The sequence below is a fragment of the Schistocerca cancellata genome, chromosome 1, assembly GCF_023864275.1.
Source record: "Schistocerca cancellata isolate TAMUIC-IGC-003103 chromosome 1, iqSchCanc2.1, whole genome shotgun sequence".
Classification (NCBI taxonomy): Eukaryota; Metazoa; Arthropoda; class Insecta; order Orthoptera; family Acrididae; genus Schistocerca; species Schistocerca cancellata.
In genome coordinates this window covers 861,581,439-861,609,305 of record NC_064626.1, presented here as the reverse complement: position 1 = coordinate 861,609,305, position 27,867 = coordinate 861,581,439, and the positions used below count along the sequence as shown (strand labels likewise).

The following is a 27,867-nucleotide window of genomic DNA, read 5'->3' as shown; positions in this document are numbered from 1 at the left end:
CCAGCATGTCAGCACAGAAGTGACTATATTTGCAACAAGTGTAGCCGATGATGTGGCTGATGATGGCAATTACAAGGGCTAATACTCCAGTCATCCTGCCAGTCGTATCAGTCATTCCATTGATATAATTACGCATATGCCCTGCTTGGTCTCTAGGCATCCTGGTGTCATGTCACATAGGTAAACAACAAAGGCAGGTTTAAGGAGTATCGTGGACTGTCTTTGCCTCTTGTGTCTCAGCTCAATGATATGTACTATGTCCTCTCCAATGGACTTACTTATTACAATCTTGTGATAACTGACTGTTTCCCAGACATGGGTTTGTATCCTGTTATTCCCAGTTGTCGGCTTTTGTCTTGCGCATGAACATGCTGTTTTCCTAATGTGGTTCCATCTTTGTTCTCCGTTCAGCCGCATCTTGTGCCTGACGTGAGTGCATCAGCAGCATGTGTGTGGCATGTGGTTCATATTAAAGAGTGCTCCCTAGCCTGACCGAGCTACAGTTTTCTCCGGCACCGATGTTTGAGTTATTCTGTAAATCTCTTAGAGTACTTTCAATACTAAGACATATCAGCCTTTAGAAGTTTTTTTGTTTCTGTTAAGCTCAAGAACAATCAAGATCTGTTATTTTCTGTGTGCTATATTTGTACTTAATTTGTGTTCAGTAAAACCTTTGTTGTTGAGAAAGTTTGTTGAAAAAGCAAACAAATACTTTTACATACTTTTTTCGTCAGTTGCCTCAAATCTTATTGCATGATACTTTGGTTGTAAATAATGCTTCAGTGGCTAATTGGTAAATGTCAGACTACAAGTTCAAATGCTCAGGATTCATTCCTCAGTTGGTCCTTAGATTTCTTTGGGATTTGTCACTTCTCTCACCCCTGGCAATTATTTGTATATGTAACATATGCCAAGTTGTGCAACGTTTCAGAGTCCATGTTACACTGTAGGTTCCTCTAAAAATCCATGCTGGGTAAATTACTGCGTAGTACCATACATATATTCAGTTCAGTGAGAGAAGATCCCTTGCAGGCAGTATCACTGTTGCCAGCTTTGAACTGTGAATTGCAAAATGCTGTCGCAACACTAACTGGAAACATACGAGGGTAATCCCAAAAGTAAGATCTTCTATTTTTTAAGTACATAGACCTCTTTATTTCTACAATGGTTTACATCAGTTTACAGCTTGAACATTTAGCTATTTTTCGACATAATTGATGCATTTTTGTAGACGCTGTGGCAGTTTTTGTATGCCCATGGTATGCCCATGTCATACCAGCTCACCGTCATGCTGAATAGCATTCTGGCCAAATGTTCTTTTAACCTAGGGAACAGGTGATAGTCACTGGGCGCCAAGTCAGGACTATATGGTGGTTGGGTGATTATGTTCCACTGAAACTGTTGCAGGAGAACAACAGTATGCCGAGCGATGTGTGGGCGAGCATTGTCATGGAGAATGTGTACGCCCTTGCTCAACATTCCTCCTCTTCGGTTCTGAATTGCCCTTTTGAGTTTTTTCAGAGTCTCACAGTACCTGTGGCATTAATTGTGGTCCCAGCGCTTCACCTCCGACAAGGAGGTGAAAGAAGAGGTTCATAACTTACTGAACAGCATGGCGACGAGCTGGTATGACATGGGCATACAAAAACTGCCACAGCGTCTACAAAAGTGCATCGACAGAAATGGTGATTATGTCGAAAAATAGCTAAGTGTTCAAGCTCTAAACTGATGTTAACCATTGTAGAAATAAACAGGTCTATGTACTTATAAAAAAATAGGCGATCTTACTTTTGGGATTACCCTCGTAGTTGCCTAGAATTGTGCAACATTGAGGTGTTGCCATGGAAACATACACAATATTACATTATTTAGTCATGTCAGACACACAAAGCAGCTGCATCAGGCCCACTTTAGCTGTCATGGATTTTCTCTGACTGAATGAAATTTAGTTGTGCAAGATAGTCAGCAGATTATTCATCTTCTCATTAAACTTGAGGCCAGCCTGATGCAATTTCTTTTGAAGCCATTTCTTTCTTCAAACTGGTTTCCATATGCCCTATGTGTTCTGTCCGATTGACTCATCAAAAATTTTATAAGTCTACTAATCTTCAACATAAAATTGGTACCATGTCTAAATCCACCAATACATTTGCTCTGTAGTGCCTAGTTGAGGTTCAGCATGTCACACTGATATGCAGTTTTCTAGTCTTCTGTTGCACTGTTTATCAAACTCACTAACTACATGTTTGTAAAACCAAAATTTACAAACAGAAGCATTACAATACCATTGCCATCACTTAAGACGCTTTTAGTCTTCCATCCTGGATGTGCTTTTCTTCCCCTCTCCACTCTAAGAGAGACGGTCCAGTGCCATTGGCACTTAACTCTCATATGGCAGGATTCAAACTCCATCCAGCTAACTAAATATAGATTGTGTGTGGTTTTCATCAATCTCATAAGACAAATGTTGAGATGGTTACTTTAAAAAAAAAATTGAATTCCGCATTCTTATTCATTTTGAGCTTGTGCTCCATTTGTAACGTCGTCATCAACAGGACCTACAACCCTAATCTTTCTGTCCAAAGCTACTTGGACATTTAATTTCATTGTTAGATACACTATGTGATCAAAAGTACCCAGACACCCCCAAAAACATATGTTTTTCACATTATCACATTAGGTGCATTGTGCTGCCACCTACTGCCAGGTACTCCATACCAGCGACCTCAGTAGTTATTTGGCAGTATGAGAGAGCAAATGGGGCACTGCGCGGAAGCCACGGACTTCAAACGTGGTCAGGTGATTGTGTGTCACTTGTGTCATACATCTGTATGCAAGATTTCCACATTCCTAAAAATCCCTAGGTCCACTGCTTCTAATGTGACAGTAAAGTGGAAATGTGACAGTTAGGCGGGAGGTGAGGAAACTGATTTCATGGCCGAGAGCGGCTCCTCATTACGCTGGTAAATGCCAAATGACACCTCGCTTGGTGTAAGGAGCGTAAACATTGGACGACTGAACAGTGGAAAAATGTTGTGTGGGGTGACGAATCACAGTGCACAATGTGGCGATCCGATGGCAGAGTGTGGATATGCCGAATGCCTAGTGAATGTCATCTGCCAGCATGTGTTGTGCCAACTACAACTCCTTGTTTTGTGTGGCACTATCACAGTACAGACCTACATTGATGTTTTAAAGACCAACTGTTTAAGAGCAATTCAGAGATGGCGATTGCATCTTTCAACACGATTGAACAACTGTTCATATGCATGGCCTGTGGTGGAATGTTTACACGACAATAACATCCCTGTAATGGACTGGTCTGCTCAGAGTCCTGACCTGAATTCTATAAAACACCTTTGGGATGTTTTGGAATGCCAACTTCGTGCCACGCTTCACCTACGGGCAGCACTCTGTGAAGAATGGGCCACCTATCCCCAAGAAATCTTCCAGCACCTGCTTGAACATATGCCTGTGAGTGTGGAAGCTGTCATCAAGGCTAAGGGTGGACCAAGACCACTTGAATTCCAGCATTACTGATGGAGAGCACCATGAACTAACAAGTCATTTTAACCCAGGTGTCCGGGTACTTTTGATCACATAGCGTACATTGTTGCCACAACCCACATAGACACTAAGGCTTAAAAGGTATTATCATAGTGTACATATATGAGTGATATAGTGCTGTAAAAGGCTTGTAAACAAACCCTGTCAATGTTCTGGCTACTCTCAGCGGACTGTTGCTTTCCATCTTACGCCAGCTCTGATCAACAATGTATTGAGTCACTGATAAGCACATAAACAAGGAAATGTTGCTAAGCTTCCAGACAATGTCAGAGGTAATTACAGAATATATGCGTGGCCATATCATCCTACATCTACATCTACGTGATTACTCTGCTACTCACAATCAAGTGCATGGCAGAGGGTTCAATGAACTAGCTTCAAGCTGTCTCTCCACCGTTCCATTCTCAAACGGTGTGCGGGAAAACGAGCACTTAAGTTTTTCTATGCGAGCCCTGATTTCTCTTATTTTATCGTGATAATCATGTCTCCCTATGCAGGTGGGTGCCAACAGAATGTTTTCGCAATCGGAGGAGAAAACTGGTGATTGAAATTTCATGAGAAGATCCTCCTCCTCCTCATCATCATCATTTAAGACTGATTATGCCTTTCAGCGTTCAGTCTGGAGCATAGCCCCCCTTATACAGTTCCTCCACGATCCCCTATTCAGTGCTAACATTAGTGCCTCTTCTGATGTTAAACCTATTACTTCAAAATCATTCTTAACCAAATCCAGGTACCTTCTCCTTGATCTGCCCCGACTCCTCCTACCCTCTACTGCTGAACCCATGAGTCTCTTGGGTAACCTTGCTTCTCCCATGTGTGTAACATGACCCCACCATCTAAGCCCGTTCGCCCTGACTGCTACATCTGTAGAGTTCATTCCAAGTTTTTCTTTGATTTCCTCATTGTGGACACCCTCCTGCCATTGTTCCCATCTACTAGTACCTGCAATCATCCTAGCTACTTTCATATCCGTAACCTCAACCTTGTTGATAAGGTAACCTGAATCCACCCAGTTTTCGCTCCCATACAACAAAGTTGGTCGAAAGATTGAACGGTGCACAGATAACTTAGTCTTGGTACTGACTTCCTTCTTACAGAAGAGAGTAGATCGTAGCTGAGTGCTCACTGCATTAGCTTTGCTACACCTCGCTTCCAGTTCTTTCACTATGTTGCCATCTGTGAGAATACGCGTCCTAAGTGCTTGAAACCGTCCACCTGTTCTAACTTAGTTCCTCTTATTTGGCACTCAATCCGTTTATATTTCTTTCTCACTGACATTACTTTCGTTTTGGAGATGCTAATCTTCATACCATAGTCCTTACATTTCTGATCTAGCTCTGAAATATTACTTTGCAAACTTTCAATCGAATCTGCTATCACAACTAAGTCATCCGCATATGCAAGACTGCTTATTTTGTGTTCACATATCTTAATCTCACCCAGCCAGTCTATTGTTTTCAACACATGATCCATAAATAATATGAACAACAGTGGAGACAGGTTGCAGCCTTGTCTTACCCCTGAAACTACTCTGAACCATGAACTCAATTTACCGTCAACTCTAACTGCTGCCTGACTATCCATGTAAAGACCTTTAATTGCTTAATTGAGAAGATCCTGTCGCAACAAAAAATGCCTTTGTTTTAATGATTGCCACTCCAATGCACGTATCATGTCTGTGGCACTATCTCCCCTACTGCACGATAATACTTCGACGTCATCCGTCAGTCCCATCTGATGTGGATCCCACACCGCACAGCAGTACTCCACAATAGGGTGGACAAGTGTGGTGTAAGCAGTCTCTTTAGTAGACCTGTTGCACCTTCTAAGTGTTCTGCCAATGAATCACAGTTTTTGGTTGGCTGTACCCACAACATTATCTATGTGATAGTTCCAATTTATTGTATTTTTCATTGTAATCCCTAAGTATTTAGTTGAATCTACAGCCTTCAGATTTGTGTGACTTATCACATAATAGAAATTTAGTGGATTTCTTTTAGTACTCATGTGAATAACTTCACACTTTTCTTTATTCAGTGTCAATCGCCACTTTTCACACCACACAGATGTCTTATCCAAATTATTTTGCAATTCGTTTTGGTCATCCAATGACTTGACAAGACGGTAAATGGCAGCATCATCTGCAAACAATCTAAGATGGCTACTGAGATTGTCTCCTATGTCGTTAATACAGATCAGGAACAATAGAGGGCCTATAACACTTCCTTGGGGAACGCCCGATATTACTTCTATTTTACTCGATGACTTTCTGTCTATTACTATGAACTGTGACCTTTCTGACAGGAAATCATGAATATAGTCGCACAACTGAGGTGATATTCTGTAGGCACACAGTTTGGTTAGAAGACGCTTGTGAGGAATGGTGTCGAAAGCCTTCTGGAAATCTGAAAATGTGGAATCAATTTGACATCCCCTGTCGATAGTACATTACTTCATGAGTATAAGGAGGTGTGTTTCGGAAGAATGATATTTTCTGAATCCATGCTGACTAAGTGCCAATAAATCGTTTTCTTCGAGGGACTTCATAATGTTCGAATACAGCATATGTTCCAAAACCCTACAGCAAATTGATGTTAGTGATATGGGCCTGTAATTCAAAAATTACTCCTACTTCTCTTTTTGGGTATTGGTGTGACTTGAGCAATTTTCCAGTCTTTAGGTATGGATCTTTCTGTGAGCAAGTGGTTGTATATACAGGGTGTTTCAAAAATGACCGGTATATTTGAAACGGCAATAAAAACTAAACGAGCAGCGATAGAAATACACCATTTATTGCAATATGCTTGGGACAACAGTACATTTTCAGGCGGACAAACTTTCGAAATTACAGTAGTTACAATTTTCAACAACAGATGGCGCTGCAAGTGATGTGAAAGATATAGAAGACAACGCAGTCTGTCGGTGCGCCATTCTGTACGTCGTCTTTCTGCTGTAAGCGTGTGATGTTCACAACGTGCAAGTGTGCTGTGGACAACATGGTTTATTCCTTAGAACAGAGGATTTTTCTGGTGTTGGAATTCCACTGCCTAGAACACAGTGTTGTTGCAACAAGACGAAGTTTTCAACGGAGGTTTAATGTAACCAAAGGACCGAAAAGCGATACAATAAAGGATCTGTTTGAAAAATTTCAACGGACTGGGAACGTGACGGATGAACGTGAACGTGCTGGAAAGGTAGGGCGACCGCGTACGGCAACCACAGAGGGCAACGCGCAGCTAGTGCAGCAGGTGATCCAACAGCGGCCTCGGGTTTCCGATCGCCGTGTTGCAGCTGCGGTCCAAATGACGCCAACGTCCACGTATCGTCTCATGCGCCAGAGTTTACACCTCTATCCATACAAAATTCAAACGCGGCAACCCCTCAGCGCCGCTACCATTGCTGCACGAGAGACATTCGCTAACGATATAGTGCACAGGATTGATGACGGCGATAAGCATGTGGGCAGCATTTGGTTTACTGACGAAGCTTATTTTTACCTGGACGGCTTCGTCAATAAACAGAACTGGCGCTTATGGGGAACCGAAAAGCCCCATGTTGCAGTCCCATCGTCCCTGCATCCTCAAAAAGTACTGGTCTGGGCCGCCATTTCTTCCAAAGGAATCATTGGCCCATTTTTCAGATCCGAAACGATTACTGCATCACGCTATCTGGACATTCTTCGTGAATTTGTGGCGGTACAAACTGCCTTAGACGACACTGCGAACACCTCGTGGTTTATGCAAGATGGTGCCCGGCCACATCGCACGGCCGACGTCTTTAATTTCCTGAATGAATATTTCGATGATCGTGCGATTGCTTTGGGCTATCCGAAACATACAGGAGGCGGCGTGGATTGGCCTCCCTATTCACCAGACATGAACCCCTGTGACTTCTTTCTGTGGGGACACTTGAAAGACCAGGTGAACCGCCAGAATCCAGAAACAATTGAACAGCTGAAGCAGTACATCTCATCTGCATGTAAAGCCATTCCGCCAGACACGTTGTCAAAGGTTTCGGGTAATTTCATTCAGAGACTATGCCATATTATTGCTACGCATGGTGGATATGTGGAAAATATCGTACTATAGAGGATATCTATTTCTATGTTTCTCATCCTGGCAGTTGTTCTTGATTGAAATTCAGGAATATTTACTTCGTCATCTTTGGTGAAGGAGTTTTGGAAAATCATGTTTAATAACTCTGCTTTAGTGGAACTGTCATCAGTGACTTCACCGTTGTTATCGCGCAGTGAAGGTATTGATTGCATCTTGCCACTGGTGTGCTTTATGTCTGACCAGAATTTCTTTGGGTTTTCTACCAGATTTTGGGACAGAGTTTTGTTGTGGAAATTATTGAAAGCATCTCACATTGAAGTATGCGCTATATTTAGAACTTCTGCAAAATTTTGCCAGTCTTGGGGATTTTGCATTGTTTTAAATTTGGCACACTTTTTTCGCTGCTTCTGCAACATCGATCTGACCCGATTTGTGTTCCATGGGGGATCAGTCCCATCACTTATTAATTTATGTGGTATATATCTCTCAACTGCTGTCGATACTATCTCTTTGAAATCATTCCACAACTTTTCTACGCTTACGTGATCAGATCGGAAGAATGGAGACTGTCTCTTAAAAAGGCATTAAGATAATTTTTATCCGCTTTTTTAAATAGATATACTTTGAGTTTCTTTTTGATGGTTGCAGGAATGTCCTAAGTGACTACATTACACTGAAACTGCAGCTGTACTACTGTTATGTGTGTATAAGGTGATGTGGAGGAGGGGGGAAAGGAAGTGAGTAAACTGTGGTTGTGGGGGGGGGGGGGGGGGGGGCAGCATGCACACAGAACAGGAGCATGGCACCAGTGAACTCAGGCTGGCGCAAGGAGGGGGAGTTGCATGAGGTGCGCATTGATGTGGAGGAGTGGGCTTGGAGGGAATGACATAACAGAGGAAAGAGAGACTTCGTGGAGGTTGGTGTGAGTGTAAAATGACATAAGTGGGGGTCACAGGGACATCGGTGGAGGTTGGTGTGAGTGAGACAGGGGCTGGTGGAGATTGAGGAAAGCAGGATGATACACTATAATCAGAATATTTTCCATCACGGTATTCACTGTTGACCATATGTCCATCTGATGTGTCTCAAAAAGCATAGTATCTGTTTTAATTGAAGGGCTGTCACACTGGTACAATTAACATAACTCCACTTTTTCAAAGTAAGACACCTTTCTCTCCTCATGTGCCAAGTTACAGTATAGCAAATGGGACTGGCTCTGTCCCATTGATTTTCTAATTGAGAAAAATGTCCCTTGTAAATTTGCCACTATTCTTTCATTTAATCATTAACTGATACTAGCATTTTCAAACCCTTCTAATATTTAAAAATTATAAACATATGAGACATAATTGCTGGCCATTGCTGAATTTCAGGAAGTGAAATATTTAGTGGTGCCAATAGAAGAGAGAAGTACGTGACACTATAGAAGTTTTTGGAACTAGTAGTTCGTTCCTCAGAAAGGAGAGAGCAATAGGCTGGAAGTGTTAAAAAGGAAGGGCAAGTCACTCAAACCTCATGGTGTGATAGACCCACTTGTTTTGTGGATGAGAAAACACTATGTAATATTATATTATTTCATTTTTTTCTTGCCATACTTCTCAGTTAGAATTTTGCATTTGGTCTTAAGTAATTTTGTATGTTAATTTGCAACACACTGAAAAATGTGCTCAATCAGTCTTTAGTTCCATCATTACCTTTCCCAATTTTACTTTTCGTTCTCATAATTCATAGATGTATTCTTGTAACTCATTAGTATTTTCCAATATTACTTATTCTAACTACTTTATTTGCTCAGTAAGAGCTCCAAACCATTTTCAAATATTCATGTTCATGATAACCACTGTAATACTCCCCTTATGATTAAATAATACAGTGATTGTATAAAATGGACAACTGAGCAAAGTTACAGAAACATATTAACAAGCCTCTTGAATTTACCCAAAAAGGCTGCACTTTGCAATGTTTTATTAAGTCAAGTTAACATGTCATGTCCTGATACATTATGGTTGCTTCTAAAACAATGTTTGTGATATTCTATCAGTCATACACTGAAAAATCTGTTTTTGTTTTTCCTCAATACCTCTCACTATCCAATCACACAGACATGTTGCTGAATGTGTTTTGTCAGGTTCAGTACATGGAAGTCACAGTTAAAGTTGGAGCAGCTACTACAACCCCTTGGCTGCTGAATATTTAAATTGAGACCTAGTTGCACACACTTTGGCATATGTTTGTGTGTCTCCTCCCCTCAGAATGCGTTTCCTAGTGACATTTTTTGTCCCTACACATCTTTCTAGCCCAAAGGTTTTCACACATTATAAAGTCCATTTGGAACCTAAACTTTAAGAAAAGCCACTTGTTAAGAGTTTTTTTTTTCCTTTTCTTTCTGTTGTTGTTTCAGTATGTGATAAATATTTCAATTAAGGGATTGAGGAACAGTACATGCCACAGTTGTATTTATGATCATGTTCTTTTTAGATACAAGGAGGTGACCCAACAGCAACTGGCCAAGGTGGTGAATCTATTTGGGGAAAGCCATTTGAAGATCATTTTAAACCAAATCTCCAGCATACTGGTAGAGGAATACTGTCAATGGCAAACTCAGGCCCAAACACAAATGGATCACAGTTGTAAGTACAAGTTTTACACAGAGTATCTGCAGTAAACCATTAAAACTATTAATTCCCACACTAACAGTGGACTGAAATGACAGAATGTGAAACAGGAAGGATTAGCATCACTTGTGACTTAAGGATCACTTAGTAGAGTTACGAAACATGTGTAAATTAAATTTTTGTTACATTATTAAAAAATTAGAATTATTACATGTATGCTTTGTTTTACAGTTTTATCACATACCGTTCTTGCCGGCACTTAGATGGTAAGCATAGTGTCTTTGGAAGAGTTGTTGGTGGACTTGATACTTTGACTGCTATGGAACGCATTGAAACGGATAACAAAGACAGACCAATTGAAGATATTATTATTGAAAAGGCACAAGTATTTGTTGACCCTTACCAAGAAGCAGACGAACAGGTATATTACTGTAAAAGAAGTAATAGTATTCTGGTTTCACCAGTATTTCTTTAGCTTGCTTAGTTTGTAAGTGTTTATTTAGATTTACCAAAGATGTTAAACCATTGTATTCAAAACAATGGAAAGTCCAGGATAGAATATTAACAATATTATGAGAACGATAGATTCTAATCATAATAAAGATGACACGTTGAGTTGCAGACAGGTACGGAGAAAAGATTGTTACATGGTGGAGAAGTCAGAGATAGTGGTCGTGTGTGTGTGTGTGTGTTGTGTTGTGTTGTGTTGTGTTGTGTGTTCCTTTCTTAAGAAGGCTTGGCTGAAAGCTGACTATGTAACAGTGTTTTTGTTGTGCCTGTCTGCAACTCAGTGTGTCATCCTTATTGTGGATAACAATCTATACTCTTCATAATATTAATAAACCTTTGTGTTGAATACTTTTATTTTTACACTGTACTGAAAATGCAAACAATGGAATAAATGAGGTCTGTATTGTGTAGGCATTGATTTGTACATTAGCATATAGAGGTATGGAGGAGGAGGGATGGCAATGTCAGTGAGAAGCATTATGGCACTAGCAAGAGATCAGCCTGGTGGAGGCCGATGTAGTAGTGTGTTGTACAAAGTGATGTAAGAGCTGTTGGGGATACAGAATAGAGTAAAGAGAGAATGACAGCTGAAAACACTGTGTGGAAGTGGTTCATAGACTTTTAGAATAATGAATGGAGTCAGAATGAGAATGTCAGGATGAAGCAGTGAGGAGTAAAATATTGATGAGTGAGAGGACAGCAGGGGAAGGGGAAGAAGGATGGAGCTGCTTGTAGAATGGTAACTAGTAGAGATTGATGTCAGAGGGATTGTTGGGCCAAAGGGTGTATTGGAGGAATACTTCCCACACAAAAAATTTAGATTAACTGGTTTGGAGAGATGGAAAAGAGAGGTGGGTAACATTTCGTACGAGTTGTAATGCACAAGTTGAAGATGACCACATCATTTTCAACAACATGCTGATTCTCTTCTGGAAGTGCAGCATAACTTCCAAAGTCTGCTCATATCCTTAGTGATGTCACAGAATTTTTCAGCTAAATATTTTTCCTTCCTCATGTTTACCACCAATGCACATCAACATTCTACCTTCACAAAAACCATGCGTAACAAGCCATGGGCCTAAGTGCATGGTCATTGTCATGAAGATATTTGTGAACTGTTCTTTTATCCTTTAGACTCTCACTGCAGTAGAGTTGCTTACTACTGCCAATTCTAATTGGTTGTAACTAAGAGAACAACCTCTTCCATGTATTTGAATGTCTCCTGTCACTTGATAGGAAGTCCAGACTCAAAAATTTGTTTTGGGACGTCCCAACGGTGTTCACTGCCTCATGCTAGCACTGAACACCAACCATTCCTGGAGTTACAACAACTAATCCATGTCCCACTTACAAACACAGTCATATGTAAGTAAACTGACCTTTCCCATTTTCACCGAGCGAGGTGGCGCAGTGGTTAGCACACTGGACTCGCATTCGGGAGAACGACGGTTCAATCCCGTCTCCGGCCATCCTGATTTAGGTTTTCCGTGATTTCCCTAAATCACTTCAGGCAAATGCCGAGATGGTTCCTTTGAAAGGGCACGGCCGATTTCCTTCCCCATCCTTCCCTCGCCCGAGCTTGCACTCCGTCTCTAATGACCTCGTTGTCGACGGGACGTTAAACACTAATCTCCTCCTCCTCCTCCTTTCCCATTTTCTGTAATAATGCTGAAAACTTGTACTCTAGACTCACACAGACACACATAGTTATTCCTAGGATACATACCCTGACTCATCCAATAAACTGTTTTTGGTGAGTGTGGCAAGACAATATATGTTATGCTGCAGAACTATTCATCCCAACACAGCAGTAACACACTTTAGAAATACATAAAAAAAAACCTCTGCTGTTTTGAATGGTTTATTCCAGAGTCATTGAGTGAGATGGTACAGTGGTTAAAACTTGGACTTTGCGTTTGGAAGGATAAGAGCTGAAATCCAGCAAGACCATCTAAATTTGGGTTTTTTATGGTTTCCCAAAACTACTACTTATGAAAGGACAGCATGGTTCTTATAAAAAGACATAGCCAAGCTTGTGCTCAGTGTCTAACGACCTCATCATCAATAGGACAGTAAACCCTAATTTGACCTGATTAAGTAATCAACTAATTCATCTCATGTTTTGTTTTTGTTGCATAGTACATAGCAAGTTTCATGTAAGTTCACGAAAGAAGCAATCATCAGGAATGTTAATGAAATACTGTTATACTGACTGGCAAAATATCATATTTTGCTGGGAGGAAGCTGCCTGGTGGAATTTTGCACAGAGCACAACTTAATCATAGCTAACACTTGGTTCAAGAATCATAAAAGAAGGTTGTATACATGGAAGAAGCCTGGAGATACTGACAGGTTTCAGATAGGTTATATAATGGTAAGACAGAGATTTAGTAACCAGGTTTTAAATTGTAAGACATTTCCAGGGGCAGATGTGGACTCTGACCACAATCTATTGGTTATGAACTGTAGATTAAAACTGAGGAAACTGCAAAAAGGTGGGAATCTAAGGAGATGGGACCTGGATAAACTGACTAAACCAGAGGTTGTACAGAGTTTCAGGGAGAGCATAAGGGAACAGTTCGCAAGAATGAGGGAAAGAAATACAGTAGAAGAATGGGTAGCTTTGAGGGATGAAGTAGTGAAGGCAGCAGAGGATCAAGTAGGTAAAAAGATGAGGGCTAGTAGAAATCCGTGGGTGACAGAAGAAACATTGAATTTAATTGACGAAAGGAGAAAATATAAAAATGCAGTAAATGAAGCAGGCAAAAAGGAATACAAACGTCTCAAAAATGAGATCAACAGGAAGTGCAAAATGGCTAAGTAGGCATGGCTAGAGGACAAATGTAAGGATGTCGAGGCTTATCTCACGAGGGGTAAGATAGATACTGCCTACAGGAAAATTAAAGAGACCTTTGGAGAAAAGAGAACCACTTGTATGAATATCAAAAGCTCAGATGCAAACCCAGTTCTAAGCAAAGAAGGGAAAGCAGAAAGGTGGAAGGAGTATATAGAGGGTCTATACAAGGGCAATGTACTTGAGGGCAATGTTATAGAAATGGAAGAGGATGTAGATGAAGATGAAATGGGAGATATCATACTGCGTGAAGAGTTTGATAGTGCACTGAAAGACCTAAGTCGAAAGAAGGCCCCGGGAGTAGATAACATTCCATTAGAACTACTGACAGCCTTAGGAGAGCCAGTCCTGACAAAACTCTACCATCTGGTGAGCAAAATGTATGAGACAGGCGAAATACCCTCAGACTTCAAGAAGAATATAATAATTCCAATCCCAAAGAAAGCAGGCGTTGACAGATGTGAAAATTACCGCACTATCAGTTTAATAAGTCACGGCTGCAAAACACTAACGCGAATTCTTTACAGACGAATGGAAAAACTGGTAGAAGCCGACCTCGGGGAAGATCAGTTTGGATTCCGTAGAAATATGGGAACATGTGAGGCAATACTGACCCTACGACTTATTTTAGAAGCTAGATTAAGAAAAGGCAAACCTACATTTCTAGCATTTGTAGACTTAGAGAAAGCTTTTGACAATGTTGACTGGAATACTCTCTTTCAAATTCTGAAGGCGGCAGGTGTAAAATACAGGGAGCAAAAGGCTATTTACAATTTGTACAGAAACCAGATGGCAGTTATAAGAGTCGAGGGACATGAAAGGGAAACAGTGGTTGGGAAGGGAGTGAGACAGGGTTGTAGCCTCTCCCAGATGTTGTTCAATCTGTATATTGAGCAAGCAATAAAAGAAACAAAAGAAAAATTCGGAGTAGGTATTAAAATCCATGGAGAAAAAATAAAAACTTTAAGGTTCGCCGATGACATTGTAATTCTGTCAGAGACAGCAAAGGACTTGGAAGAGCAGTTGAACGGAATGGACAGTGTCATGAAAGGAGGATATAAGATGAACATCAACAAAAGCAAAACGACGATAATGGAATGTAGTCGAGTTAACTCGGGTGATGCTGAGGGAATTATATTAGGAAATGAGACACTTAAAGTAGTAAAGGAGTTTTGCTATTTGCGGAGCAAAATAACTGATGATGGTCGAAGTAGAGAGGATATAAAGTGTAGACTGGCAATGGCAAAGAAAGTGTTTCTGAAGAAGAGAAATTTATTAACATCAAGTATAGATTTAAGTGTCAGGAAGTCGTTTCTGAAAGTATTTGTATGGAGTGTAGCCATGTACGGAAGTGAAACATGGGCGATAAGTAGTTTGGACAAGAAGAGAATAGAAGCTTTCGAAATGTGGTGCTACAGAAGAATGCTGAAGATTAGATGGATAGATCACATAACTAATGAGGAGGTACTGAATAGAATTGAGGAGAAGAGGAGTTTGTGGCACAACTTGACTAGAAGAAGGGATCGGTTGGTAGGGCATGTTCTGAGGCATCAAGGGATCACCAATTTTGTATTGGAGGGCAGAGTGGAGGGTAAAAATCGTAGAGGGAGACCAAGAGATGAATACACTAAGCAGATTCAGAAGGATGTAGGCTGCAGTACGTACTGGGAGATGAAGAAACTTGCACAAGATAGAGTAGCATGGAGAGCTGCATCAAACCAGTCTCAGGACTGAAGACCACAACAACAACACCTCTGACAGTGAATCTCTTCTACTGGAAGCTCTTTGCTCTCCATATTTTGGGAGAAGGTAGTATGGACCAAAACAAGGGGAAAAAAATTCCAGTAACATGGGCTCTAAATTGCATCCCTTAAGAGCTATGAATCTTTGCAACTGTGAAATGCATCTCTTCTACTGAACTAGTGTTCACAGCTTTTAAGGTATGCATTTTAGAGCCCATGTTCAATAGACAATTTTTTCTTGTTTTGGTTCATACTACCTCCTGCAAAAATACAGAAAGCAAAGAGCTTGCAGCAGAAGAGGTCAGCTGTTAGAGGTATCAAAACAACTTTCAACTCAGTTGTTTCCAGACCAGAGTCCCTTACCTCAAACTGATATATTTAAAAACTGATACATTTACCCTTCTGTATCAGCTCTGAAAGTTTGTAACATCATTATGGAATCATCCTTATTTTTTCTCTCTCTGAAAGATAGGAGAGAAGCAGAGACTGTGATACACAAGTGCTAGAAAGGGTGTACCTCGTCAGAGTTTATCCTTTAAGTAAAATTGTCCTCACTCTGTAGGTTGGTGTGAGCATCACAGTACTGTACTAGGTATGATCCTATTGGAGAAGCCTGCCTTTTATATCTTTTATGAGGTGCCCAAACTGATCGTCCCTTTTAAATATTCAGCAACAACTGTTAGAGCTTGTCAATATAGTTTTGGTATAAACCCAGGCGTTGGTCAACACTGAAGAAGAGGAGAATTGTATTCTATGACTAGCCTTGACCTAGAAATTGATTCAGCTTCTCAGTTTCTATCTGCTGGGACGAATTTGGTCAAACTTTGCACACTGAATGTGTAATATTTATCCTAAAATCAAAATTGGTTTAAAACATTGAGAATGTTTTTGTTATTTCAGCTGATTGCTGAGAGAGAAGAAGAAGCCAGAAAGGCAGAAGCCGCAGCTAAAGAGCTGAAGAAAAAATCAGCAGGTGGGAATCTTAAAGTCTTCAGAGAAGGTGTTGGTAAATATATCAACATGGAAGAAATTTCAAAGTAAGTCATCTTTTCGGTAACAGTATTACTTATTGTATATTATTTTGATAAAAATCAGCACACATTTCCATAGATGAATAGTCATAGTAGATGTAGACTTGGTTTTTGGTGCCATTAACAACTTTTTCCTGAATAAGAGATCTACAAAAGGTTTCACTCAGTCTTGGGAAGGGAAGTTACAAGCTGCTTCTTGAAGGATAAATAGTACTTCTTGAATTTAAAAAAAAAATTAAAAAATAAAACCCCTTGCAGTGACAATAATAGTACCACATAATTTATTAATTGTATGAAAGACTTACAAGCAGAAATGCTGAAACATTTTATTTTAATTATTGAATACAAGCAAGCATATTTATTTTTTGTTTAAGTAGTAGAAAACTTCACAATAAAATAATATCATGCACACCATGTATGAGTTGTAAGCAAACAGTTCCTGAAATTCAGGTGATCAATGAGCAACAAGACTCGAAGAATGAAATTATAAAGTTGCTACAAAAGGACATTGAGGCATTAAAAACTGAAATATTCGCTACAAGGAAAGAAAATGATAGATTAATACAAGAAAAGAAGTCCTGCATGTGTGAAATCCACAAAATGGAATTAAGTGAAACAGAATCCCGCGTTTGAGAAAATTCTCAGCCAAATACAAAACAAAACTGTAAAGATGCACATGTGAGAAATGTGGCAGAAAACATACAGAATCTATTCAGTGGAATATCGGTAAACAAATGGAAAACAGTGACCTACAAAAAGGACAAATATAAAATTATTGCAGCAAACCCAACTGAAAATAGTAAATTTATTGTTATTGGCAATTCCACACTGAAAAATGTTACAGTTTCAGACTCTGATATCAGTGTCCGTCCTGGATTTTGATCGCAACGGATCAGTAGACATTTTCAAAACATCTTGAGTTAGAATGAAGTGGAAATGAAAAAAGGACAAATGCAAAGGTGTTTTAATTCATGTTGGGACAAATTCCATTTGGAACAGCAGAGAGGAAGAAATAATCAGTGAAAACTCAAAACTTGATTCACTCAACCAAAACTGTTTTTACAAGTTCAAGAATTGTTGTTAGTGGGATCTTGCACAAAAGCTTGGTAAGTGATATGTATATAAACAGTGGAATTAGGAAACATTGCAACAAGCTGGGTGTGATCTTCATTAATTCAAATAAATTTTTAAGCGATGAATGTCTGGGAAAGGATGAGCTACACTTGAATAGGTGAGGTTCAACGACTTTAAGCAAAAGCTCGCAGATGTCTGCAGAATCACCAAAAGCAAGGGAAACTAATAATTTCTGAAGTGGCTTTCGAAAATAAAAACTGTAAATATAATGGAACTATGATGCTCTTCAAATCATAAATAAACCCAAAAACTCTGTTCTGATGCATTTGAATATAAGCAGTTTAACAGCAGAATGTCCAAATCTCAGTTACTCTAAAATTGATGAATTGCAAGTCATACTTTCAGAATTTGTAAACATAAAGGTGGTATAGAATGAAATTTTCACTCTGCAGTGGGGTATGCACTGATTTTGAAACTTCCTGGCAGATGGAATGGACAGTGTCTTGAATGGAGGATGTAAGATGAACATCAACAAAAACAAAACGAGGATAATGGAATGTAGTGGAATTAAGTCGGGTGATGCTGGGGGAATTAGATTAGGAAATGAGACACTTAAAGTAGTAAAGGAGTTTTTCTATTTGGGGAGCAAAATAACTGATGATGGTCGAAGTAGAGAGGATATAAAATGTAGACTGGCAATGGCAAGGAAAGCGTTTCTGAAGAAGAGAAATTTGTTAACATCGAGTGTAGATTTAAGTGTCAGGAAGTCGTTTCTGAAAGTATTTGTATGGAGTGTAGCCATGTATGGAAGTGAAACATGGACGATAAATAGTTTGGACAAGAAGAGAATAGAAGCTTTCGAAATGTGCTGCTACAGAAGAATGCTGAAGATTAGATGGGTAGATCACATAACTAATGAGGAGGTATTGAACAGAATTGGGGAGAAGAGGAGTTTGTGTCAACTTGACAAGAAGAAGGGACCGGTTGGTAGGACATGTTCTGAGGCATCAAGGGATCACAAATTTAGCATTGGAGGGCAGCGTGGAGGGTAAAAATCGTAGAGGGAGACCAAGAGATGAATACACTAAGCAGATTGAGAAGGATGTAGGTTGCAGTAAGTACTGGGAGATGAAGAAGCTTGCACAGGATAGAGTAGCATGGAGAGCTGCATCAAACCAGTCTCAGGACTGAAGACAACAACAACAACAACAACAACAACAACAACAACTGGCAGAGTAAAACTGTGTGCCAGACTGAGACTCGAACTCGGGACCTTTGCCTTTCACGGGCAAGCGCTCTACCAACTGAGCTACACAAGCACGACTCACGACCCGTCCTCACAATTGTACTTCTGCCAGTTCGCAGGAGAACTTCTGTGAAGTTTGGGAGGTAGGAGACGAGGTACTGGCGGAAGTAAAATTGTGAGGACAGGTCATGAGTCGTGCTTGGGTAGCTCAGTTGGCAGAGCGCTTGCCCGCGAAAGGCAAAGGTCCCGAGTTCGAGTCTCGGTCTGGCACACAATTTTAATCTGCCAGGAAGTTTCATAAAGGTAGTATGCTTAAATGGACACTGGTTTACAAAAGAATGCATAGAGGTTTTAAATAAAATCAAAAATTTTAAGTTTACCAGCAGCTATTGTAGAAACAACACATCTCGTGGAGACTCCTGTATTTCAGTTGTCCAATTGAAAAATATATTTTTGAAAGTTGTTGTGTAGAGCTATATGATTTATATACTCTGATAATATCAGTTCACAAAATTCCTGGAAGTTCTGTCAATAATTTATTTATTTATTTATTTATTTATTTATTTATTTAGCGTATGGCTCATAACATCACAGTAAAAATTACAGAAACAACACGATTTAAAAAAATCTCATATGTATAAACAGAGCAATAAATAACAGTTTGTATATAAGGACACCGCCAATTGTAAATTTACAGTCACAGAAGAGCAATCACAAGCAGACGTCCAGCTTAGATAATAAATAATCGATTGCCTCTTGGGTCACCATTAGGAAATCCTGTGGGTCACCCTCGTATGCCCTTAGTGGGCATTCCTGCTCAATGTGTTTGACCGTCTGTCTCTCAGCGCCACAGTCGCAAGCGGCCGAAGGAAGTTTACCCCATCTGTGTAAGAAGTCGGCGCATCTCCCACAGTTGGTTCTGATGCGATTAAGAGTTGACCAAACTTTGCGGGGGCAATCAAATCCTTTTGGTTTACTAAAGATGCATGGCATACTGTGGCAGTTTACTGCTGTTCTGCTCTCCCATTTCTCTTTCCATCGGTCATTTATTTTAAAGTTGGTTTGGTGCAGAGCCTGTGCGGTCTTTAGTGGAGGATGCCTAGACCGGAGTCGGTTTCCTTGGATATCATGAGTATCTTCATGGATTTGTAATTGAGGGTTGGTCATGATTTTTTGAAATTCTCTAACCAGAGCGTGTTCACGGCGCAGGTTAGGAGGGGCTATGTTACTGAGAACGGGCAGCCACACTGTAGGAGTTGGCCTGATTGTGCCTGATATAATACGCATTGTTGCATTAAGTTGGCTATCTACCATGTGTGTGTGTTTGCTGTTGAGCCACACTGGGGTCAGTAAACTTTTTGTAGACAAATTTCACTCTATTTTAGAAAAACTAAAGAAAGAAAGCAAGTAAAAGATTGTGATCGCAGCAGATTGCAAATTTATATACATTAGTTGAATGCAGTGACACAGTAACATTTTGTGATTTAATCCAGAAATCTGGGTTTAACGTAAACTTTACTGTGTGCACTAGACAAAAAATTGCAATCAGCAACCTGCATAGATAATACTCTTCCAAATTACCAGTTTCATGATACTAGGAAGTTTTCCCTAGATCTTCAATATATGATCACTCTGCTTTGTTTATAGAGCTCCCAGAAACATAGAAACTGAAGTCTGACTTGTATGTGACAAGGAATTTTAGTAAAGAATATTTAGAATTTTTTGTGATAAGTGTCTGCAGACAGGCTTAATTGAGAGACACTTACTGGCCAAAAGCTTTAATAAGTGTCCTTAAATTGTGCCTGCCTGCAATTTAATGTGTTTTGTTTGTGGTAAGTAGCAATCTGTCTTTTCCTACATTGTTGATATTCCTACCTGGAGTTTCCGTTGTTCAGAAGTAAAGAGTAAATTGAATTGGTTTATACCAGGAATAAGAGTTCCTAGTGCCAGAAAAAAAAGACAGCTGCACAACGAGCCTAAAGTAAATAGAAACCCTGATTTTGTAATTCAACCTAGACGTTACAAGACTGTCTTTAAGAGAGTTCTATTTGCAACAAAGAAACTGGCAAAAAAAGTATTTTTATAATCAAATAAAAAAATAATAAAACAAAGGCATTCTGCTCTCTTGTGAAGCCACAGGTGGAAATAAATGTTAGAAGTTCCGAAATTTCACAGATAAGAATTAGTTATGATATTATTGTAAACCCTGTTTATTTGTCAAATTCCTTCAATTAATTCTTTTTAAATGTAACAAAGTCTGATGTAAATATGACAGCCCATAAGGACAACATTAATTCAGGCACATAGAACCTAACCCCTTTGAACAAGGGTGTCTCCCAAATGTGCTAAAATATGCTGAGATAAAGCTACTGTTTAGAAAGGGATCCCCAGAAAATATGGGGAACTATCTTTCTCTATCTCTTGTCCCCGTCTTTTCTAAAATAATGGAAAAACTTGTGTCAAAACAATTTGAAAACAACATTATACCTAAAAATCAGCTTAGCGCAATAAACACCATCAGAGAATTCACAGAAAACATAAGCACCTTTTTGGACCAGGGCAAAAAGATTTCAGGAATATTGTGTGATCTAACAAAAGCCTTCAATTCAGCGAACCACTCATTACTACTTTACAAACTACGAGCTACAGTAACAAGGATACTGCATTAACGTGGTTCAATTCTTATCTGACACAAAGGAAACAGAGAATTATTTTAACACTGAATTCAGTCAACGACTACTCTGAATGGAAAACAATTTTCCAAAAGATCCCGCAGGATTCAATACTAAGTTGATACCTGTTCTTGTCGTATGTCAATGATTTACCATTAGATATCGATGCTCATTCAGTCATGATAAAACACTATTGAAAGAATTCCATATAGAGTACAAAATATTCTACAAAAACTTGAATCCTGATTCCATAAAAATTGACTAAAACTGAATGTTGCAAAGACCCAGATAATGCAGTTTTCTCTAAATCTGCAGCAATGGGCCTATAAACATAGCTAATAATAGTCAGTTGGTGACAAAAAAAAAGGCATGTGAAGTTCTTGGGCCTAGACCTTGACAAAAGTCTTAACTGGAAGACACATATATACCTCATGACAAATTAAATTCTCTAGCTTTTGCAATGTTTATTTTATCTGGTGTCACTCATGGACACAAGGAAGACTGTCTATGGTAGTTAGTTCAGTTTGGTTATTCAGTTTGGGATAAATGTCTGGGGAAATTCTACAAACAGCACAAGGCTATTAATTCTTCAGAAGAAATTCATTAGGAACGTGTGCTGCCCATAAAAATGAGTTATGTTGCCCATTATTTAAGAAATTAAAAATACTAACCATTCCTTCATTGCAAACATTTCAAAGTTTAATTTTTGTATACAATAACCAATGTAAACTTAAAAGTATTGCTTCAACCATAGCTGTGGTACTCATCATAAGGAGAACTTTGAACTTCCCTCACATCAATTAAAAGCTTTATGCTCAGACACCACTGTGCATAGGGCTAAAAATATATAACAAACTACAGTGTAGTATCATATTAAACATGAACCTTGGCTCATTGAAAAGATTACTCCATAACATTGTAGCAGAAAAGTGTTACTACACTGTTGAAGAATTCATATAAGACAGTTTTGCAGTCTTAACAATAGGAAGAAAGATATAGACTCTTAATTGTAAACTGTTAATATGTAACAAATATTTTAGTGTTATATGTACTTTTATTAGATGCACTTGCATAATTATTAATCTATTATTTATAACTTTCTAAAACCATATATAAAAAGGTATTTTTGTAAATCATTATATTCATTTCAAATTTGATGTGTGTCCTGTACAGCAGATCTAATGATCTGGCACTGTATGTAATGAGACTAATAAATCACATTTCAGCTGTTCAGTTAGCCCACATAAATAATTGAACATAACTGTTGGTGGTTTTTTTTTCTCCATTACAAAATTGTCATGGCTAATGTTAGAGAATAATTTTTCATTTGACAATGGGGAAAAATATATTGACATGCATTTTATTCTCATTTTAAGGTGAACCACAGATATTTAGTTGTTCATTCAGCTTTAATAACAAAGGAAAATCCATTTAAGAAAGAATGGCTGGAGTCCTGCAGTGGGAAAATTCGTAGTACTGTTGATAAACACACATAAAAATATAAGAAACTATCATAACATTCATAACTATTCATTGGTTCTCAAGAAAGAAAGAGGGATAGGGTGATTAAGAGTGGTAGGATGATTAGGGGTGGAAGGGACCCACCTGATGTGAAAACAAGGAGGCGCAAAGATGAAAGGGAAAGTGTTGAGAGAATAAGAGGTCAGAGACAGTAAATTGGTAAGCATTGTTCCAGCTTCAGTCCAGAGATTATGATGATGATGATGATGATGATGATGATAGTGTTAGTGAGAAGTGAATATGAATAAAGAGGAAGAGAAATGAAATCAGTAATGTGATTAAAAACTTAGAGGTAAAGTAGATAGGGAAGTTGAGAAGGTGACAATGAAGATGAAAAAGTAAAAAGCAATAAAAATATTTAAATAAGACATAATAAACAAAAAAATCAAGAGAAAAAAGAGGGAAGGAGAATTTATGTTAATGGACATTGAGTCCAGGAGAATGTCGTGATGTGAGAATATTATGAAGGTTGAGTTTCCATCTCCAGCAGATAGGAGAATCCAAATGTCCTGAGTGGTGTGCCAGGCACTCATCTCCTTTGACTCATATTTTAGTTCAGCAACTGGATACTGAGGTCCCAGAACAAGACAGTTCTTTTATGTCCATTCATGCTCTCCACTAATTTGTTGGTTGTCAGTAAACAGTTTTTCTGTGTGCATAAATGTCCAATGAGAAAACAGACAAAACAGGAAAAAGAGGTGGTAACTTGGTGGAAAAAAAGCAAAGACCTGCAATACAAGTGATTTGTTGGTGTAAAAAATCAAGTACTAGAAATAACAGCATTTAAGAAGTGAAAGTATATGATGGAAAAAAGTGGAGCACTACATCAGTGTATCTTGAAAATCATTACATTGCGCATGCTCAAATAGTTATCTATGGTAGTAGTCAGAGATCCAGATAATAAAAAAGTTATTCTGATTTCTGATCATGACAAATCTAGTATAAAAATTCAGTTTTTATTGGCAAAATCTATAAGTTTTTCCTCAGACATGATGATTGAGCATTGCCGAGGAAAAAAGCAACATCACTAGTTGATGACTTTCATTATATGAGGGAATATGAAATGGGTTTTCGAGTGTCGTAACACTTCTGTTTGATTAGGAACAGATCATACATTATTATATTTGACCTCAAATTTTTCAAAAAGGATGCTAGTAGCCGAAACCATACTACTTTTGATTGATCCCCAACTAGTATGCCAAAATTTGTGGAAATCAATGGGATGCACTGTCTGACCTTTCCTTTTAAGTGCAAACTGCTTGACCTAGATTGTACTCAGTATTGCACTGTATATACAACTTAATTCCAATCAAAACAATAATGTTATGAATATAATAGAGGGAAACATTCCACATGGGAAAAATATATCTAAAAAGAAAGATGATGAGACTTACCAAACAAAAGCGCTGGCAGGTCGATAGACACACAAACACACACACAAAATTCTAGCTTTCGCAACCAACGGTTGCCTTGTCAGGAAAGAGGGAAGGAGAGGGAAAGACAAAAGGATTTGGGTTTTAAGGGAGAGGGTAAGGAGTCATTCCAATCCCGGGAGCGGAAAGACTTACCTTAGGGGGAAAAAAGGACAGGTATACACTCGCACACACACACACATCCATCCGCATATACACAGACACAAGCAGACATTTGTAAAGGCAAAGAGTTTGGGCAGAGATGTCAGTCGGGGCGGAAGTACAGAGGCAAAGATGATGTTGAAAGACAGGTGAGGTATGAGCTGCGGCAAATTGAAATTAGAAATTAGCGGAGATTGAGGCCTGGCGGATAGCGAGAAGAGAGGATATGCTGAAGGGCAAGTTCCCATCTCCGGAGTTCTGACAGGTTGGTGTTAGTGGGAAGTATCCAGATAACCCAGACGGTGTAACACTGTGCCAAGATGTGCTGGCCGTGCACCAAGGCATGTTTAGCCACAGGGTGATCCTCATTACCAACAAACACTATCTGCCTGTGTCCATTCATGCGAATGGACAGTTTGTTGCTGGTCATTCCCACATAGAACGCTTCACAGTGTAGGCAGGTCAGTTGGTAAATCACATGGGTGCTTTCACACGTGGCTCTGCCTTTGATCGTGTACACCTTACGGGTTACAGGACTGGAATAGGTGGTGGTGGGAGGGTGCATGGGACAGGTTTTACACCGGGGGTGGTTACAGGGGTAGGAGCCAGAGGGTAGGGAAGGTGGTTTGGGGATTTCATAGGGATGAACTAAGAGGTTACGAAGGTTAGGTGGACGGCGGAAAGACACTCTTGGTGGAGTGGGGAGGATTTCATGAAGTCTATCGACCTGCCAGCGCTTTTGTTTGGTAAGTCTCATCATCTTTCTTTTTAGATATACAAAACAAAAATGTAATATTTTAACAAAATTTAAATCTTTGGAAGAAAATTACATATTGTTCATTTGACTATATTATGAAAAGGATAGATTGCTACTCACCATATAATGGAGATGCTGAGTCGCAGGCAGGCAAAACAGAAAGAGTGCTAAACAAGTAAGCTTTCAGCCAATAGGTCTTTTCCTGCATTAGACACATATATGTACAAATTCATGCAAAAGCAACTCATACACACAAGACCTCTGTCTCTGGCAGCCAAGGTCAGCCTCGGCAGCCAGCGACATGCTCATGTGTGTATGAGGTGTGTTTGTAGAATATGTGTGTGTATATGTTATCTAATTCAGAAGAAGGCCTTTTAGCCAAAGCAGTCTTTTTGTTTTGCCTGTCTGTGGCATTGCATCTCCACTATATGGTGAATAGCAATCTATCCTTTTCATAATATTATCATTATTCCATTCTGGATCCTTCTTTTGTTGTCTGTACTTATTTTCCTAGCAATAAGATATTAAACTCTTGCAAAAAAAGACATTTCTTCTACCAGTTTACTGATTAATGTAACTGTGGCAACCCTCAAATTTTCCATTTTTAAATTTTTTCAAAGGAATGATGCTGCAGAAAACTCTGGGGGTCCTCCAAAGAAGAAGAAAAACATTGGTTATAGTTTTGGTGACTTCAGCAGTTGGTGATCCAGCAGTTGGGATTTATCCATTATGACATGGGCACAATGGATTAAAGCAGTAATGGGTTGGAGACAGGTGGATCATTTGTACAGTATGCACCGAAGCTCACTCTGAGAGATGGGTCCAACACTCTTTGTAAGGACAATTTATGAGCAAAAATGTTTTAAATGTTTTGACTTCAAACAGCAGAGGTGTTCTGTTTTCCCCTGTAGTTTTCATGCTCTTTTTTACAATCATATGATTTGTGTAAAATATTTATTTTCTGTTTATGTGTAAATAAAAATGAAATGTTACTTGTTTTGAATATGTGTAGCTAATTCTCAGTAAAGTAATGAACTGTAGGCATTAGTTATAAGGTCTTACATTTTATGTTGTATCCTACACATCGAAATAAATATGACATGGATACTGGATCTGTAGTAGACACAGCAGAAAGCAAAAAACACAATTGGCATTCATTCATGAAAAGTAGAACAACAAAGGCAATTGGGCAGATTTAAACTTCCAGGTACTGGCACTAATATATTTGAGAGAAGGGGAAGGAGAGGGAGAGAAAGGAATGTGATAGAACCCAGGTAATGAAGAGAGAGTGGAAAGAAAGTGGTGTTGCTGTTTGAGATATATAAAGAGAAAGAAACGTAAGGGAAATAAGACAGGAGCTTTTGTTTTACTGTTTGACAGAGAGAACTGGCTATATGTGTTAATTGTTGTGAGATGGAAGAGATTAAGTGCTGCAGTTTTCTCTTAGATGCAGCAGAGGACTGATTTGCATACAGAGTGCACGTAGCTTGTTCCAGATGTGATTGCAGTAGCAGAGGAGGAACTGTGAATTCTGTTGTTTTGTGGATGGTCACAGCCCGGTTATTAGGTAAGTCAGACCCTATGATGACATGACAGATATGTGGCCTCGATGAGAGACACTGGGGTTCATTCACAATTAGGAAGGGCTCAGGTAGACATAACACACGGTAGCTGCATAGCTAGTCTGGCTGCAACTATCCTAATATAATTATGAAACAGTGACATGACCGAATACACAGACGTTGCATATGTAACACGCACAAGCATTCATGGTTAGTTCTAACCATCTAGTGTTTTCACTACTTTCAATTCAATAGTGGAAATTTGGCAGAATGGGGGATTGCACAAATTTATGTTTCATATCTTGTGCAAATATGATTCAACACTCCTGGAGGATGTAGAGGCAAGCAGAAGTCTTCCTGCATATTTCTTTACAACCACTCATAAATGTGGCTTCTTCTGTAAGCTATATTTTCTGTTTCGTCATGAAACCATTGTGAACACTTATTCTTATGAAAAATTAAATTTTTTTGCTATGAGCATGCTAATTCATTGTGCCTAGTGCTACGTTGATACAGGAGTGAGAATGCTTGCAGTACTAAAGAATGAAGTGTCCGGTTTTTTTTACCTATAAATTTGTCGTTTCGCTGTAGCAACTTGCGATTTGCTCAAACAATTCATTGGCAGTCATCAGACAGTGGCCTAAAAATGTGTTCTTACACTCCTCTGGTAGGTAAAAATGGCAACATTCCAGTGTAGCCTCACAAAAAGATTACATGCAGAATAGTTTTAAGCTGTAGAAAGAACAAATGCAGACATGTGGTCTGAGCTGGGTTCTACTGTTTTGTCACATCTTGTAAATGGAATTTTCCAGCTGAGGGTGTGGTAACACTTCTAGTAAATTGTCTCTCCATTACCACTGAATTAATTATTTTTGATAAAACAACAAAAAAAAACAAGGACACGGTTAAAGGGTGAACAATAGTTGTGTATGAAAACACCTCAAAAATAGTCCTTAGTAATGAAAGCAGTCCTACTGCTTTTTGTTCTCGAGCAGTATTCTGATCATGTAACCAACCACATCATCTTATGACCCTACAGGAATTAAATGGTCATTAACTGATTGATGTGATTTATTTATTTATC

General features: G+C 39.1%; 1 protein-coding gene across 1 annotated transcript in view; it reads left to right on the top strand.

The window, feature by feature from the left end:
- Positions 1-26,224, top strand: part of LOC126189329 (RING-type E3 ubiquitin-protein ligase PPIL2) — a 77,888-nt gene extending 51,664 nt beyond the window's left edge. The window contains exons 8-11 of the mRNA XM_049930934.1: positions 10,104-10,255; positions 10,472-10,661; positions 16,247-16,383; positions 25,842-26,224. Of these exons, the coding sequence (XP_049786891.1) occupies positions 10,104-10,255; positions 10,472-10,661; positions 16,247-16,383; positions 25,842-25,926 (564 nt within the window). The 3' untranslated portion in view covers positions 25,927-26,224. The remainder of the gene's footprint in view (positions 1-10,103; positions 10,256-10,471; positions 10,662-16,246; positions 16,384-25,841) is intronic.
- Positions 26,225-27,867: the final 1,643 nt, after the last annotated feature.